Genomic DNA, 17,461 nt, shown 5'->3' with positions numbered 1-17,461 from the left:
CGATCTGTCCTGCACCATCTGTGCATGCATGAGGCACGTGGGCACGAGCTTTCGTGTGCTGGCACACGTACGTGTAGTTTAGCCTTAAGGGAAACACAGAAGTTAAGTACATGCAGCAGAGATGGATTTTCTTGTGTCTTGATTATATTCACAGCTTGCCATTTTTCAGCCATGCAAACGATTTGTGTTCTTAGATTTTGATGCTAATTAAAGAATTTCAGGTGGTCAAAAGTAATGTAAAGTGCCTCAGATGCCTCAAAATAAGATAGTGGTAAGATAAGTGGTTTTGACATGTAAAATCACAGGATTTAATTTAATTTTGGCTAACTTAGGTGAAATGAAATCCTTGCTGATGCAACTAGCAAAGCTCGCTATTATTGGCAGCCTAATGTTACACCAAAACTTACAGGCCATCAAGCAAGATGTATATCGGAGCATCACATCAAGATGTGAGATCCAGTGTGAAGATATGCTACTTATAGAAGATGAACAGCATGGTAAGCTCCTGACTGCTCTTTCCTTTCGCATGTTCAGAGAGCACAAGGTGACATTGTGGCCACCACATTCACCTTAGAGATAAAGGGAAACAATGAATCAAGCCTGACGAGTACTCTTTTTGAACCATCTCTGGATTCTGGATATGTTCAGTGGAAAAAAAGAATGCATGCATGCTGACATGCAAAGCCTGCATGCCTTTCGCAAGAAAACCCGATGAGAGTGTTTTTTAGGCTTTCAGCAAACCCTATAACTTACAATTTAGGATAGTATTATACAGTCGAACCCACTTATAACAATATTCAGGTGCCACGAAAATTCCATTGTTATAACCGGGTTGCATGAAAAAAAATCTAAATAGGGGGATGGCAGAGCTGTTGTGAGAAAACTATAAAGTGGGGAGGCCAGTGCCCGCCCCTCCCCACCACCTTCCTCCACCCGGCTGCTGATTGTGTTCACTTGTTTAACTACTTCCTGGGCACTGCGATCGCGTGTAAGAACCCGCGGCTCTTGGCGTTAAAGAATGACACTGCTATAACAACTGCAAAGAGGCGTCACGGGTAGCAAGCGATAACCGAGTACTGCCGAGGCATAGTACGTTGTGGAAACGTGCAGTCACATAGTTTCTTTTTTTTTTCCATACCTCACAGGCTTATTCAGAGCCTGGATAAAAGAACCATGCATAACATAATCTTATGAGCCAGTGTTATGTAGAAGAAGCTTTTGAAGTGTAGCAAACAAGAAGGAGGATGAAGTGTGGCCCAGTCCGCTGTTTACACTGTTGTTGTGACCTCGCTTGCCATCTTTCCAGGTCGTGTAAATAAACACCTTGTTTGAAATCTCGCCATAACATCTTAGGTGGAAATGTGGGGTACATCCAAAGCACACTACAAAACTGCGCAAAGGACATCCTGTGGGCCATTAAACCATGTCGACTGAGAGGCCCACTGGTTCAGCCTTAACTACCACAACATCGGTTGTCATGACCCAACTCCGAGACCCTGGCACCTTCTCTGGTACTGACACCATAGACGTCGAAGACTGGCTAACCGAATACAAGAGGGGCCACAACAATGAAGATGGCGGGCTTGGCCACACTTCATTCTCCTTCTTGTGTGCTACACTTCAGCAGTTTCTTCTGCATAACACTGGATCACAACGTTAGTTTTCATGGAAGCAACCACGATGTCGAACTGGAACTGAACTGAAAATCGCAACTGAACCATCATTTTCAGCTGAACCAGGAACGAGTGAATATCTTTTCCTCCACCTTGGAACTGAACCAGAACGGGAACTTTTTGGAGGAACCGTTGACCAAATGTTCAGCCCAGTGTCATTGTTACTACGAGAGTAGACGTCTCTTGCATTGATTCGGGCAGCATATGAAGTGAACAGTTAAAAGTGAACAGCCTCGGGAGCAGTGTTGTGGCTTGTCGCAGAGATCTGATTGGCTTACTAAACTTGTGTGCATGGTTTGCTTAACTGAATATTGTACACATAGTTGGTGCGTATTGTCGTGACAGAGCGTCGCCTACGCTGCTTCATCGTGGAGAATACTGCTTGTGCATAGGGCATGTGCTGTGTTCAGGCACACTTCTAATGTGCATGTGTATAACAACAAAATATATAGTTAGTACCATGATTTTATTCTTATTTCTTTGAGAATATTTGGGACTGATATTAGAGTGGAATTATGATATATCACTTTCGCACTAAAAAAAAAATTTTTTTACTGTCGCTGCAGTTATGAGCTAGGAGACCTCCGCTCCAAATGTCCCATATGTTGCAGTGTTTCTGTGCCGAAGCACTGTGTCAGGACAAACGCACTCGCTCTGCCTTTCTGTTATCTCAAATGCAAGTATAGGTTAGAAGGCTTCAATGTGGAATGACACTCTTATGGTTTAGCTCATGCAGTTATGTATAGCTCTTTATTACAGGAACAAATACAATAAACCTTTGCTATTATGAAAAAGTCTTACTTGAATTCTCACTTTATCGAAATTTCTCGCAGCCATAATCCCAAACACATGCATTTTTAACCAGGTTACTCGAAGCTTACCAATAAGCAGCTCCGCTTAGAGCAAACTAGCATGGGTGCGTGCGCACTCACGATGGTGCTTAGCACCTTCTGCGCAGTGAGCGAGTGACCCCCTCCATTTCCAGTTACACAGTCACGGTGCCTGCATCCCCTTTTCCTCCATGCTGTGCCCACACATTATCAGCGGTGAGCAGCACCCACGGGGGCTCCGTGGCAACTAGCGAGAAGCGGGTGCGCACTCATGGCAGCACTCAGTGCCTTTCGTTCCGAGCGAACAAACGGCCAATGCAGTGCCAGCGTAACGTTTTCCTCCATGCTGCGCATGTATGTTCTCAGTGGGGAGCGGCGCTGCCACAGAGCCACAGCAACTAGCCAGGTGCGGGTGTGCACTCACGGCAGTGCTCGGCTCCTTTTGTACCCGAACGAGCAAGCAATCTTCACCGTTGCCAACTATCACCATCACGGTGCCTGTGCGTCCTCCATGCTGTGCCTGTGTGTTATCAGTGAGGAGTGTCACCGCCATGGTGCTGTGGAAGTAGTGCACAACAGAACAGGCAAATGTTACTTGGCACAGGATTCCGTGTGCCCGATGTGCGCAAGGTCACCCGAATGAAGACACTTTACTTCTGCTGTGTTTTTGTGCAGTCGATTTCGATTGTGCTTGAAAATGTGCTGTGTGACACCTGTATTAGGTTTCTGCGGAGTTGCGTTATTTCAGCTCTACCTTCTTAACTGTTATGGAGTAGTTGCTTTTATGACTTTGCCGCTTATATCAAATTTTTTCACCATTATCTTGACTTTGTTATAATGAGGGTTTACTATACATAACGATCCTACAGCTGGCCCAGTACATAATGTGTGAGTAGTGGTTCTGTAAGATAGCATGCATGGCTGTTGCTCAAGCACGTAACTAGGGTGTAGAGATGTTGCAAAGTAGCTTGCACTTGGGACTGAATGTAGAAACCAGGTACTTTGTCTCCTCCAGTTTCTATTCACACACTAGACATGTTGAACGTAGCAATGCTTACGATAAATTAAAAGAGGAATAAAAATGCATAGCACAGCAGCAGAAAGTATAACTGGACAAAATAGATTGACAGCTCCAAAGACACAAGAGCGAAGAAAATTGATTGAAGTAGAGTGAAAGCATATTGCCGGTGGGAAGAAAGCTTGCAGAAGATTGGGGATTTTGGATGCAATTTGCACACCATTCGATGCATTCGTGGAATTCTATTTTTATCTATCTTGCTATCACCGTAAATGTTTCCAAAGACCAGAGAGAATTGTAAGTCTAGGGCGTTGTCCTCTCTGTCTGAGATGTTTGAAAGTATAGCTGCAAAAGTGTACCCTTTAAATAAGAAAGAAAAAAGACAAAGTACGGAAAGTCTGAAAATGCGTAAAGCAGATGCCAATAATGGCGTAATTATTTTAATGAAAAATAGGTGCCATTAAATACCCACTGAATCTGACCAAAATTAAACAGACATATTGGACCAGTAGTTCTAAAGAAGGCAAAGAGAAAAGTTTGAGATGTTTATTATGAATTTTCAGAATAATATGCTGTTCCACAACAAGTGGAGCCAAGAAATTGGCATGAGGAACGTTATCAATTTCCAAGTATGCTTTGTTACAGCAAATGCAGTTTCTGGAAGTTTAAAGGGACACTAAACAAAGATATGAAGCAGAGTTAGTTAGATGGAGAGGTTATTCGTCTGGAAGTCTATCGTCATTTTCTTTCTGCCTATAGTATATGACTTTGTGCATAGAAAATGCCACCGAAGGTCCCAGTACTGCTTCTCAGTTTGAATTGCTTGTACCAAAGGACGAGCTGACGCAACCCCTTTGTGATCTTCCTCTCTGCTGTATGAGATTTTGGGCTAATGTGCGTGGTACCAGCTAGCTAAGGTCTAAAGCGATGCGCAGCTCGTTCTCACTCCGCACTGCATGTATAGGGGCACCGCAGCAGGTTTGCTAACTCACTGGCAAGGCGTAGAGGACTCCAGCTGTGGTATAAACTAAAGGGGGTTTATCCCTTTTATGGTAAAAAGGCAAGTATTATACAGGGGTTATGGAACTGGGGTGACAATCGTAGACTACGAGTAGAAGTTCCTGGTAAGTCTGCTGAGCAACGTAGGCTCTTCCAAGCTAACTTTGCCACGCAAAAGGGGGCTAGGACCAGGTGGGTTCGCACGTCCAATAGCCAAGAGTGCCGAAGGGGAATCTGCCGGGCAGAGGCACTTGCATACCTCGGATGTTGAAGGAAAGGGTGAGAGGGGCCCGCTCCTCGGGCACTATTCGTATGCGCAGCATAATTGGAGCTGCGTTCGCAAGCAGCAGGCTCTGTCTGTGGTGAAGGTACTATCGGTGTCAAATGGAATGCGAACAGCAAAGTGCATGGCCGAAGCATAACTGAAGGTATAGTGCACGCCACCGAGTCATCACCATTGACAGTTGCACACATCTGGTTTGACAGCACTGTGCGATGATGCTCCCCTATACTGCAGTATTTTCGTTTCTGTTCTGGTTCTCTTTTATTTGAAAGCGAGAAAAGAAAAATCAAATAAGACAGAAGCTAAAATGTCACAGTATATGGAGCGTATTGTTGCACAGTGCGGTGAAACTAGATGGGCGAATCTATCTTAGAAGATGACTGCGAAAAATTTTATACGCGCACCGCTGTTTGCATTTTTTTTTATGCCGATAGCACATCCAGTTTCTCTGCACTATGTGATAATACTCAACCTATACTGCAATATTTTAGCTTCTGTTATCCTTGATTTTTTTTTACTCACTTTCAAATAAAAGAGAACCAGAAGAGAAACGAAGATATCGTATTATAGGGGAGCATCATCACACAGTGCAGTCAACTTGGGTGTGTGGACCTGTCAATGGTGATGACTGGATGGCATGCACTATACCTTGAGCTATTCTTCGGCCATGTGCTCTGTTGTTTGCTTTCATTTGGTGCCGATAGTGTGCTGTCCGAAATAAGGCTGGTATGGCGTGCCCTCAGCAATCGCACAGGTGAACCAGAGACGGCGGTCCAAGGGGTCCCCACAGCTGCTCTCTGTGGTCACCCAGTGCTAACATCACATGAGATGTACCATAGTCCAATACGGGTGGTGCCACTCCCAATTTCTCATTTTTTTCAATTTCTTGCTTACGAAAGCTCTGTTCTCGCTACGAATGTCTAATTAGTTATTACAGAAACCTAATCTTTCAGTCTAGCTTGACTTAATATTTTCGCTAAATGTTCAAAGGGCCCCTCACCAGGTCTGGCCATTTTGAGCTGACAAGCGCAGAGCATACATTGCGCGATAACGATCGTGCCTGCAAAGTATTACATCTCTACGCACCGCAGAGAGACCCGAAATTGCAGACCGAATGCCTTTTTTACTTCTCACGGCCACTGCGTTCCAAGCTGGACGGTGACGTCCTCGTCTCCCTGCACCTACGTGCTCGTGTCCATAGTGTGACGTTGCTCGTAGTGACATGTGACTTCAATAATTATTCAAGGCAACATCTGTTATTTGTGTGATCTGTTGCTTGAATTTACAAATTGAAGTTTAGAGAAATAATGAAACACACAAACGGAATGTCTGTGAGTTTTTCGTTTTACTTCGCACCGAAGCAAGAGAGATGTACTTCCGCTTCGTTTGCTTGTTCCCACTGTCGTGTGGTCACATGCACAGGTACTGAAACTATGCCATTTTCTACCGTGTTTCAATGTGTGATCATGCTCTCCGCTTGTTCTGCCTCAGCATTCGTGTTATACTGCTAGTCGTGTTTCCTTGTGCATAGCGTGCAAAATCGTGCCCTGCGCGAATGAGACAGCAGCTCGCACGTGACGCTGTCAGCGGAAGTGCGTAGCACCGAAAAAAAATAATAATAATAAAGAGGAGAAAAAAAAAAGGAAGGCGAAAAAGAAGGTTTTTGTCTTGGCCTGTGACGTATGCATCACGTGATCTTTGAGGTCCCGTATGGGAGAACACAGGGAAGGAATTTCGCTTGCGGAGGCTAGACAGGGCGAGTGGAGAGAGCATCTTGCTTGGCAGTGGAGCCCGCCTGCTGAAATCATGGGTTCGCGGCACTGAAATATTTCTATCTCGGCTATCAACGGGCCGATTTGAAAAGTTTTTTCGGCAGAACGCTCCCCAGAGGGCATGTAACAATTTACAATGTATAATCAAAATTTGCTATGGGGCCTGGGGAGGGGCCCTTTAATATATATGGGATTTGAAGTCCAGTTGCTCAAGTAATCATTATTACATTATTACAGCAATAACTGTTATGCAAACTTAGCAACTGCATTTACTGTGGGAAACCTGATGCTGCTCTAAACACGAAAGTTTTTTCATTCATGCAACTACGTGATAACATGAGTAAGTATTTTGCTTGGCTCTTTGTCACACCTGGCAGTCTAAATCTTGACCATAAATGTGATGGTGCTGCTATAATTTTTCCTGCAAAGACGGTGATGAAGACGAGAAACAGAAAAAAAAAAAAACTTTTAATGCTGTTAGCAAGGTGAAAGATAAGTTTTACTGTTTTCCATTTGATATGATATCTAGCCTGCAAGGCAATTTCAGAAGTTGAAAATGTGCCCAGGCGATGAAGTTCTTATACCCCCACAATGGCTCTGGCACTCTGGTGCTGAGCACGAGGTCAGTGATTAAAAGGAAGCTTTAGCTCGGGAGCACGTGTCTTTCTCTAGCTGCCTTTGCGAGTCTTCCACGGCACGTTATCGTTACAGCATGGTGTACAGAATATCAAGGCACAAAGCTTTTCTGATTGTGTTTGTGACCACATGAGACAATTTGAATTTTATTTGATAGATGGTGCCATATTCTCAGCTGGACTTTTTGGTCACATATTGGCAAGCAAAGGCACATGGTGGAGAAACCTGAAATTGTCATTTTGTCTTGGAATTTCTTTGGCACTTTTGTTATTTCTGTGACATCCTCTGATGAATATTGAACCTGTATACAGTTGAGCTCACAAATGCTTGATTATTATGAATGAAGATAACATGATGCTCATAATTTCAATGTGGCCTATAGCATCTTGTCTCAAATAAAATTAACGTTTAATAGCTACAAATTCCTTTGAGTGAACAGCGTGTTACGACTGTGGAAATTATATAGATCTTTTTATTGGGTGAAGAGGAAAGGTCTGGCAACTGGCGTGCTGCGAGCCTTTTTTCTCTAGCTTCTGCATGCCGGCGCGGGGTTGCTTGAATGTGTTGCTGTCACGTGCTGTGGAATTGTTTTTAGATGTTTTAGCTCGTTCTCTAAAAACATTTACGGATGTCAGTTTATACAAAGTCATCGAAGAACTACTGTGTAGCCTTTGGGTGCAGCAGTAACCGTATAGACTCGTGTAAGGGCCACACCCGTGGAAGGGCTGCAACCCCAACTTGGCAGCCCAAAATTTGCGGAAAACAATTTCCATCGGAGAAGCAATTGTGTTTGGTGCCCCGATGCTGCACGCACACATGGATTGGCAAATGTTCGCACCCTGCATACTTCTGCGGGCCACTACTGGAATGTGAGAGCCATCTAGTAGTGGCCCTTAGACGGGTTTGGATCCGTTTGGCATTTTTCAATGCAGCGATCACTGCAGTTGGTAATCCATTGTGATATGTAAGCTTTGTGCTTGGGCATTGCTTCTTTGTGCCTTGTAAAACAGTAATATCTATTGGGGATCTCATAAAAAGAATGCAATGTCTATTTGTGCATATACAATTTCCGCAAAAAGGGTGAGTACATCATGGAAGGGCCAAACAAAATCAAACAAAAACATCAGTTTTCATCCCCTTGTGTACTTAAATTTAAGTGAATGCTGCCGCTAAGGTGTGCCTCATAACACCACCGGCTACAGCGTACCGCAGACGATTGTGTGGCAATTTGGCTCCAACACAACGCCATCAGACATTGTGGCTTCACTCAAGATGATATTGGGAAACGCGCATGTGACTTACAACAAGCTTGCGTCCCGGCACGTGAGTTACACATCTATCACGTGGCTGTCGCAGAACATGACTTTGAAAGCATAAACTCACCAGAGGTATGGCCACCGGGCTGTATCTTTTGACCATTCGTAGGTACTTTTTGAGTTTGTGGACAGACCATTGCGAGCAACGAGACCACTCAAACAAGCGTACTATGAACTGTTACTACCAGAATGTGAGGTGCCTTCGTGCTAAAGTTGAAGCCTTCTACTCTAACCTCATTGCATTGAACACTCCTGTTTTGTGCATTACAGAAATGTGGCTTTATGGCACTATACCTTCTGACCAGTGCTTCACATCCAACTACACTGTCTCATAGTGAACATGATTATGACTCCATGCGTCTTAAACGAGGTAGTAGCGTTCTTATATTGGTGGATGCCTCATGGATTACACATTGCATGTTTGACCTTGAGTCATATATTGAATGGGTTTGGATTGAAATCCTTTCGAAGGACGGCCCCAGCTAACTGCTGTGTGCTTATTACTTCCCACGTTTGTTTGACATTGATAAGTTTATTCCGCACTTCTAGGAGGTTGAACAGCTCATACATTTTAGCAAGCATCGCGTTCACATCTATGGTGACATTAACATGCCTAGCATCAAGTGGGGCACAGGTAGTGTTTCCATTGTTTCCTCTGGCTGCCGACACTGCAGCGTTGTCGATAAAGCACACTTGTGTGCCTAGTTCCTTATCAGCTACCAGCAAGAAACGATATGGTTGGCCGTAGCGGGTGTCGCTACTCACATGGTTTTTCAGTAACTTAAAAGCTCAAGTACTGAGCAATAAAGATCAGTATTCTGCTGCTGCTGTGTTGCATCACTTCGGTGGTGACGAGGGTGGGATCGAGGCCACCCGAGTTTGACGAGACAGCAAGCAGTTGGGATGCCTACCTTGTTCACCTCGAGGCTTACTTTGAAGGCAATGATATTAAGGACTCATCGATGCGCAGGGTGCTTTTGGCAGCATCGCTCAGTGAGAGTGTAGTTCGAGTTCTTCAGGGACGATGCCCGTCAACGCCCGTGAACAGCTTAGAGTACGACGAAGTTGTGAAGGTGTTCGAAGAGCACTACAGCCCGCAAGTGAACGAGACAGCGGCAAGTCACACATTTTTCATACGGAAGCAAGAAGATGGCGAGACAGTTAAAGATTTTGTGGCCGACTTACGACGTCTTGCGAAAGATTTCAACTTCGGCAGTTTTCCGGACAGAATGTTACGAGACCGGATAGTCTGTGGTATCCAGGGCGACGACGCCAGGCAGTTCCTGCTGATGCAAAGGAAGCTGAGTAATTCGCAATGTCTTCAGAAACGGCTGACCGTAATGTCCGTTCCATGAGGAATGCAGATGGCGAGAAAGACGCAAACAATCTGCTATTCGTTGAATGGCGTTGTGGCAGTGGATGAAATACTGACAGCAGGTACGATAGACGAGATGCACGCTCTTCGTGCTGGAGATGCGGCTCAAGTCACTTGGCACACGAATGCCAATGTGTCGTGAAGGTGTGCCGGAGATGCGGCACTAGAGGACACTTGGCAAGAATGTGCCAGTGCTGGCACACCAACCAACAGGGATTATACGCCCTCAACGAACTGTCTGATAGGGAAGACAGCAGGGAAGAAATGCTTTTCGCCCTATCCACCCAGAACAATGCTGGACAGGCGAGGACGCGACCAATGAATCGAAACTTGGTCTGGGGCAGCAGGACACTACGGATGCTGATCAACACAGTGTCATCCGTCAGTGTTATTCCAAAAAACATCTTAAAGAGGCACTGTAAGTGGTGGCCTGGGCTAGAAAAAATGCCACTTCGATTGGCCTGCTTCTTGGGGGCCTCTTCCAGTGGTCGGCCGAGTTGCCATGAGGGTGGAGCACGGCAAGGCGCAAGTGGACAGTTCGCTCGTGATAGTCGACTGTGACGGACCACTGCTGTGCGGTAGAAATACAATTCAAGCTTTCCGCGAAGCTGGCTTGTCACTCTTCAAAGAACAGGCTCTACCAGGCGCTCATGTGCTGCAATCTGAAGACGGCGTAAAAGAGCTGCTTGATGAGTTCTCAGACGTGTTTGAAGACCAGCTGGGCTGTTGCAAAGGTCTGCCCGTGAAGCTGTACAAGAAGGTGCAGTGCCACGGTTTTTGAGGGCTCGTTCGGTGCCGTTCACGCTTCGCAAAGCCGTGTCCGCTGAAATTGACCGCCTCAGCAAGGCGTTCTGTCACCGGTGAGTGTTTCCGAATGGGCTACACCTGTTGTACCAGTGGTGAAGAAGAATGGGGACATCAGGCTGTGCAGCGATATTAAACTCACTGCAAATCCCGCCACTCACCTGAAGCTGTACCCTTTGCCAAAGGTGGATGACATTTTTGCTGTGCTCTGCGGGGAAGAAGTATTCACTACGCTGGACTTGCGGAACGCTTGTAACCAGCTCCTGCTTGACGAAGAGGCTAAAAAGATAACCGTCATTGACACGCACCAGGGCTTATACTCGTACAACCGATTAGCCTTTGGCATCTCGTCTGCTCCTGTACTGTTCCAGCGGCGCATTGAATCGTTATTGCAGGGCTTACCAGGAGTGCGCGTATACTTGGACGACATCATAATCGCCGAGAAACAGCAGGACACGTCGACCCTTTGACAAGTGTTGCAGAGACTGCGGGACAGTGGCCTTCAGCTGAACAAACCCAGATGTTGGTTCCGAGAGAAAGAAGTGCAGTTTCTGGGGCACAAGATTGATGCGACCGGCCTTCACCCTCTGCGGGACAACCTCGAAGCCGTAATAGCTGCACCAATACCAGAGTCGGTAAGCCAACTTAGGTCGTTGCTGGGGCTAATAACCTATTACTCAAAGTGTTTGCCTAATTTGGCTACGACCCTGGCTCCACTCTATCGGTTGCTGGTGAAAGGCCAATGCTGGAACTGGAAAGAAGAGCAGGAAAGAGCTTTTGAGGAAGCAAAGTGTGCCTTGGTAAAGGCAAATTTTCTAGTTCACTATGATTCACAGAAGGAATTGCGATTAGAGTGTGACGCTTCATCAGACGGTTTAGGCGCAGTATTATCTCATCGCATTGAGGGCGTGGACCATCCGATAGCATTTCGTTCAAGAATGCTGACGTCAGCAGAACCCAATTATTCGCAAATAGAGAAAGAAGCTATGGCCTTGGTGTTTGGAATTTCTAAGTTTCGTGATTTCCTGTTTGGCAACCATTTCACGTTAGTAACGGATCACAAGCCACTCACCGGGCTCTTCCACCTAGACAAACTGATTCCACAGATGGCGGCAGCTCGAATTCAGCATTGGGTGCTCCTTCTATCAACATACCAATACAATCTGGAATACCGCAAGGGACTGCACAATGGTAATGCGGACGCTCTTAGTCGCATGCCTTTGTCAGGGGATCATGAACGCGGAAGTCAAGTTGTAATGGAATATGTGCTTTACACGAAGGGTTTAGATGCAAGTGCCCTTCCATCTGAACAAATAGTTGCTCTGACCCAGGAGGACGGCACACTTTGGCAAGTGCAGGAATGGATCGAGCATGGCTGGCCATCACATCTTGCCAAGGAGCAGCAGCATCTGCTTCCATACTTCACCCGCCGATGCGAGTTTGTCGTGAGCCATAGCCTCTTTTATTGGGGTCATCATGTAGTCGTGCTGAAGACAGCCCGACAGTACTTATTGAACGAGCTACACGATATGCACTCAGAAATCGGGGCCATGAAGAAGCTTGTGCGTACATTATTCTGGTACCCCGGATTGGGCAATGAAATTGAAAGGTTGGTGAAAGGCTGCCTCCAGTGCGTGCATTGATGGTCGATGCCTGCGGCGCAAGTTCCTCCCCGTGGCCCAAGACAGGAAAGCGGTGGTACCGATTGCATATGGATTTTGCAGGCCCTGTTGATGGTTACTTAATCTTCATCCTAGTTGACGCGGAAACGAAGTGGATAGAAGCAACGCCTGTGAAAACAGCGACAACAGACGCAACTGTTCAGCTGCTCAGAGAAAGTTTCGCCCATTTTGGTATCCCGCAGTGTGTGGTGTCGGACAATGGCCCCCAGTTCTCGAGGGCGGCAATGGCAAAGTTCATGCAGGAAAATTGCATGCGCCACGTCAGGATGGCACCGTACCATCCACAATCAAATGGATTAGCGGAGCGGGCTGTGCAAACAATAAAAGAGGGTCTTGAGAAAAACAAATCCGGCACACTACAGGAAAAGCTGTCCCATTTTCTGTTCCATTACAGATCGGCGCCTCTCGAGAGTGGTAAATCACCTGCACAACTACTCATTGGATTCCAGCCCAGGACAAGGCTGTCTGCCCACTTCCCAGAAGGTGAGCGACCCACAGAGGCTGATGCGATCCAGGAACAGTTTCCGTCAGCCCATAAACAACCAATGTTCCCACCTGGAAAGCGCATCTGGTCCCTCCAATTTCAGCGAGGGTGAAAATAGCTACCAGGGACTGTGATAGCGACGGAGGGGAATCGCATAATAAGGCTGGAGACACCTCTGGGAATACAGCGCCGTCATGTGGATCAGTTGCGGACATGGCTAGCGGAAGCGACAACGCAGAAGGAGAATGCCACAGCTCAGCAGAAACACAGCCAGCCGCGGAGACTCGAGAAGCAAGTGCAACGGTGCACTACAGTCCAGCGACTGCCCAGCTGGCCACAGAGATTCGACAAACGAGTGCATCGGAAGAGGGCTCAGTGTAACTTCACCGCTCAACACGACCAAGACGCCTGCCGGAGCAACTGGGCTTTTGAAGGGGAAAGAGATGCAGCGTCGTCGATAAAGCACACTTGTGAGCCGAGTTCCTTATCAGCTACCAGCAAGAAACTATATGGTCAGCAGTAGTGGGTGTTGCTACTCACATGGTTTTTCAGTAACTTAAAAGTTCAAGTACAGAGCAATAAAGATCAGTATTCTGCTGCTGCTGTGTTGCGTCACTTCAGACACAAAGCCAGTTTTGTTGTGGTCTTTGCATGATTCAGTGGTTTTCAACAGCACGACACTGCGGTCAACCACCAGGGTAAAGTTCTTGATCTTGTGCTCACATCTGTAGCGCAGGTCCACAAGGCCTCTTTTACAATTGTATGCATTGATGTGTACTACCCCCCTCTTGAGATCACTATACTTATCGCCCCTATTCAACACACCCCCTGTACACAGCCAATTTGCATTTAACTATGGAAACTACCTTAATGCTTATGACTGGACCAGGGTGCCTGAGGATCAATGCCCGATCTCAGCACCGGCAAAGTTGACCTCTGTGGCTCGAGATGTGATGATCAAATCGGTGCCACAACGCTGTTCTCACACCTTAAAATATCCTGCCTGGTTCTTGAAAGAGCTGTGAAAAGAAGCCTCGGTGCCTCTAAAAGAAGGTATATCTTCACCGCATATACAAAGCATCAGGCTGCAAGGGTTTATACCAGCAGTTCAGTGATTGCAGTAAAGAGGCTAAACAACTCTTTTTAACATGATATGGGCAGGCTCATGTGGACTCCACTAAACCTTCTCTGAAGCGTGATCTGTGCCGTCTAAGAAGGTTTGCAAAAGGAGACTGTGCACATGTAGGGAATGTTAATGCTATTAGCTGTACAAATGGAGCGTGCACTGATCCAACTGAGATTGCAAGTGCATTTGTAGGCCACTTTGGTTCGTGCTTCTCAAAGGATGATGAGGTTGATGCTTACCACAGGCCAGACTAACCCCCCAGCTTTTCTATCAATTTATCATCCATCAAAAAGGAAGAAGATCACGAATCCGTTGAGAGGCTAAAGGCTAAACAGAAAAAGCTCACAGTTTCGCCATAAGTGTGAAACAAAGAATGTGATTGTAACATGTTGGAATACAGTCGACTCCCGATAATTCGAAGCCGCTTAATTGGAATTTTCGGTTAATTAGAAGTGAAGTGCTGGTCCCGTCAGTTTTGCATGTAATCCTATAGAAGAAATCGCTCAATAATTCGAAGTCCTCATCCAGTAATATTGTTTAACTGGAAGTTAATTTTCAGCCGGGATCCTTGAGGTGGCCGTCATTCTTTGGTAGAATGTGCAATTTTTCAAGTGTTGCAACAATTCCGTGCTCCGCGTTGGTGTCATCGCCACCGCAGCCGCCCGCAACGCCATCTTTCTTGGAGCGGCGCGATTATTCATTGCTACGGCTGCCGTGGCCTCCGCGATCAACTCCGGCGGGAGGCGAAGCGGCTCCCGCCGGAGGCCACGCACGGCTGCCGCGCGTGGCCGGAGCTGATCGTGGAGGCCACGCGGGTGCCATAGGTGCACGCAGCGCTGCATACTGGCAGTGGCGAGATTGTGCAAGATTAGTCTTGCAGCGTGCGCAGCGTATGTCGAGGCGTGTGTTGGTCGAGCGCCTTTGTGCGGGTAGCTCGTAGGCTAGGTTGTCCACTGGTGATTTGGAATTGACTTACCTAGTCGTGCAGTTTATAGCCATGGCAAACCGTGGCTCTTATCGCACGCTCGACCTGGAAACGAAAGTCGAGGTTTTGAAGGAAGTTGAGAAGGGAGGTGCCGCCAAAGAAGACATAGTGCGGAAGTATGGGATCAAGCCGAACACGCTCTCAAACTACATCAAGAACAAGCGCACAATAATGGATGCATTTGAGAACGGCAAGTTCAAGACTTCTCGGAAGCGAATGCGCACCGGCGCTTACCCAGAGTTGGAGAAGGCTCTGCTGGTTTGGATTAGGGAGGCCAGGAGCAACAAACTTCCTCTCAGCGGAGACATCGTTGCGATGAAAGCCCAAACGCTTGCAGCAATGTTGGGGATCGATGACTTCGTTTCATCAGATGGATGGCTGACGTGCTTTAAAGATCGCCATGACCTGGTTTTCAAGAGCGTGTGTGGTGAAAAGGCGTCCGTTAACCAGGAAACATGTGCCACGTGGAAGGACGAAAAGCTGCGTGAATATTTCGCCGAATACAGACCGGAAGACATCTTCAATGCAGATGAGACTGCACTCTTCTATCGGCTTCTACCAGAGAAGACCCTGACATTCAAGGACGACGACTGTGCTGGGGGCAAACGCAGCAAGAAGAGAGTGTCGGTGCTGATTGCGGCAAACATGACTGGCACGGAACGATGTCGGTTACTTGTGATCGGGAAAGCCGCAAAGCCGAGATGTTTTAAAGGCGTGAAGATGCTGCCTGTGGACTATGAGGCGAACAAAGAAGTGTGGATGACGGCCGAAATCTTCAAGAGCTGGATAAGAAAATTGGACCGCAAGTTTGCTGCTTCGAACCGCAAGGTGTTGTTCCTTGTCGATCACTGCATTGCTCACATGAATGTTCCAGCCTTGAGTGCAATACGCCTCGCATTTTTGCCTGCAAACACAACGTCTGTTTTGCAGCCAATGGACCAAGGCATCATCAAGAATGTTAAAGTCCTGTACAGGCGGCACCTCCTCGAGCGCATGATTTTGTGTATGGATAGCTCCACAAAGTACGAGGTGAGCCTGCTTAGTGCCATCCACATGTTGGCGCGAGCATGGGATCGTGTGAAGCAAGAAACAATCGCAAACTGCTTCAGGGCTTGCGGTTTTGTGGCAGCTTCTTCGGAGGATGCCTCTGAAATTTCAGCGGAGGAAGCGTCGACAAGCGAGCTTGACGGCACTGATTTTGGTGATGCTCTCAGGGACGTCAATGTTGAAGATTACGTCGCCGTAGACAAGGCGGTCGAAACGTGCGGTGCGCTGACGGATAGCGAAATTGTAGAGATTATTCGGCCCCAGGAAGCGACACAGGAAAGCGACGATGACGTTGAAGGCGAGCCGCAACCTAAGGCTGCCGATGTAGCTGCGGGCCTTGCTCTCGCGGAGCGCTTCTTTGCCGCTGTAGGTAACGCGGAAGAAGCGTTCCGCCACATCTACAGCCTGCAGAACTTGCTTTCAGCAGCGCGATTCGGCAAGAAGAAGCAAAGCAAGATGACCGACTATTTTTCTTAGAGAAAATACTCGATTTCGCTACAAGTAAAGTGCTGTTTTTTGTGTTTTGTGCTTAATTGGAAGTTCGTTTAATTCGAAGTTATTTGCGGTCCCCGTGAACTTCGTATTAACGGGAGTCGACTGTGTCAAGCAAAGTGTAAGACTCGTAGCTGTAGTGGCATTATGAATTGAGGTAAACATAAGCTAAGTAAACAAGCTGTTGTGCTAGGGGTCCTCTGTTTGAATCCTGCCATTGGACAATTTCATTTATGTTTATTAATTAAAGCCAACATTTTTCTTGGCAACTGTAACGCCGCTTCTCCATATCGGTTATGTTTCAAACGTCTTTCCTTGGTCCATCCCGGAGGTAATGCCCAGCCGCACCAATAAAATTGCATCATTTTCAGATTTGAGCTCTGTTATTGTTTTGGATGTTTAATATTTAAGTCTGAGAATATTTAAGATATGTAAGATATTTAATATAGGTATGTGCTGTTGGTGTTTTGTTTCATGAAATTCGTTTGTGGGCTGCCATTCTTAAAATTCTGAGGAATAATTTTGTCAAGAATGTAAGACCTGGTATGAGCAACTTCAGTGATAGAATGGTGTGGCAGTATAACCGGTATATACCGCATGTGGTATAGCATGGCATGGCACATAGCATAGATAAACCTAAGTGTATGCAGAGCCTCACGGCGACAGCAAAAATTAGTTTGGAGTGTCCATATAATTACTGTCACGATGAAATCATGGGGGACACGATGGAATGCACGAGTGCTGTGCAGACTCGCTTGCACATATCTTGACCAGAGGTGGGCAAATGCCTTTATTTTTTGTTTTCCTCCCTTACCCTCATGCCGCAAGTACCATCCTCACCTCACCTTCGCGTTGAAAAATTTACCGCCTTCCTTCACCCTCGTCCTCACCTATAAAAAAATTATTTGCCTGCCCTCACCCTAACGCTGAAAAGGCTAC

The 17,461-nt window shown here is 46.6% G+C and overlaps 1 protein-coding gene across 3 annotated transcripts in view; it reads left to right on the top strand.

Moving 5' to 3' along the window:
• The window catches only part of LOC135907721 (protein odr-4 homolog), a 101,126-nt gene that overhangs the window by 52,786 nt on the left and 30,879 nt on the right, over nucleotides 1–17,461 (top strand). For 2 of the 3 annotated variants that reach the window (XM_065439447.1, XM_065439448.1), the window contains one exon: nucleotides 410–497. In XM_065439447.1, coding sequence (XP_065295519.1) covers nucleotides 410–497 — 88 coding nt within the window. Of the gene's footprint in view, nucleotides 1–409; nucleotides 498–2,658; nucleotides 2,739–17,461 lie in introns of those variants that run through there. The other variant, XM_065439449.1, reaches the window with a different exon arrangement.

Source organism: Dermacentor albipictus, chromosome 1, assembly GCF_038994185.2.
Source record: "Dermacentor albipictus isolate Rhodes 1998 colony chromosome 1, USDA_Dalb.pri_finalv2, whole genome shotgun sequence".
NCBI classification, from domain to species: Eukaryota; Metazoa; Arthropoda; class Arachnida; order Ixodida; family Ixodidae; genus Dermacentor; species Dermacentor albipictus.
Note: the sequence above shows the minus strand (reverse complement) of the source record. Positions and strands in the feature narration are given on the sequence as shown.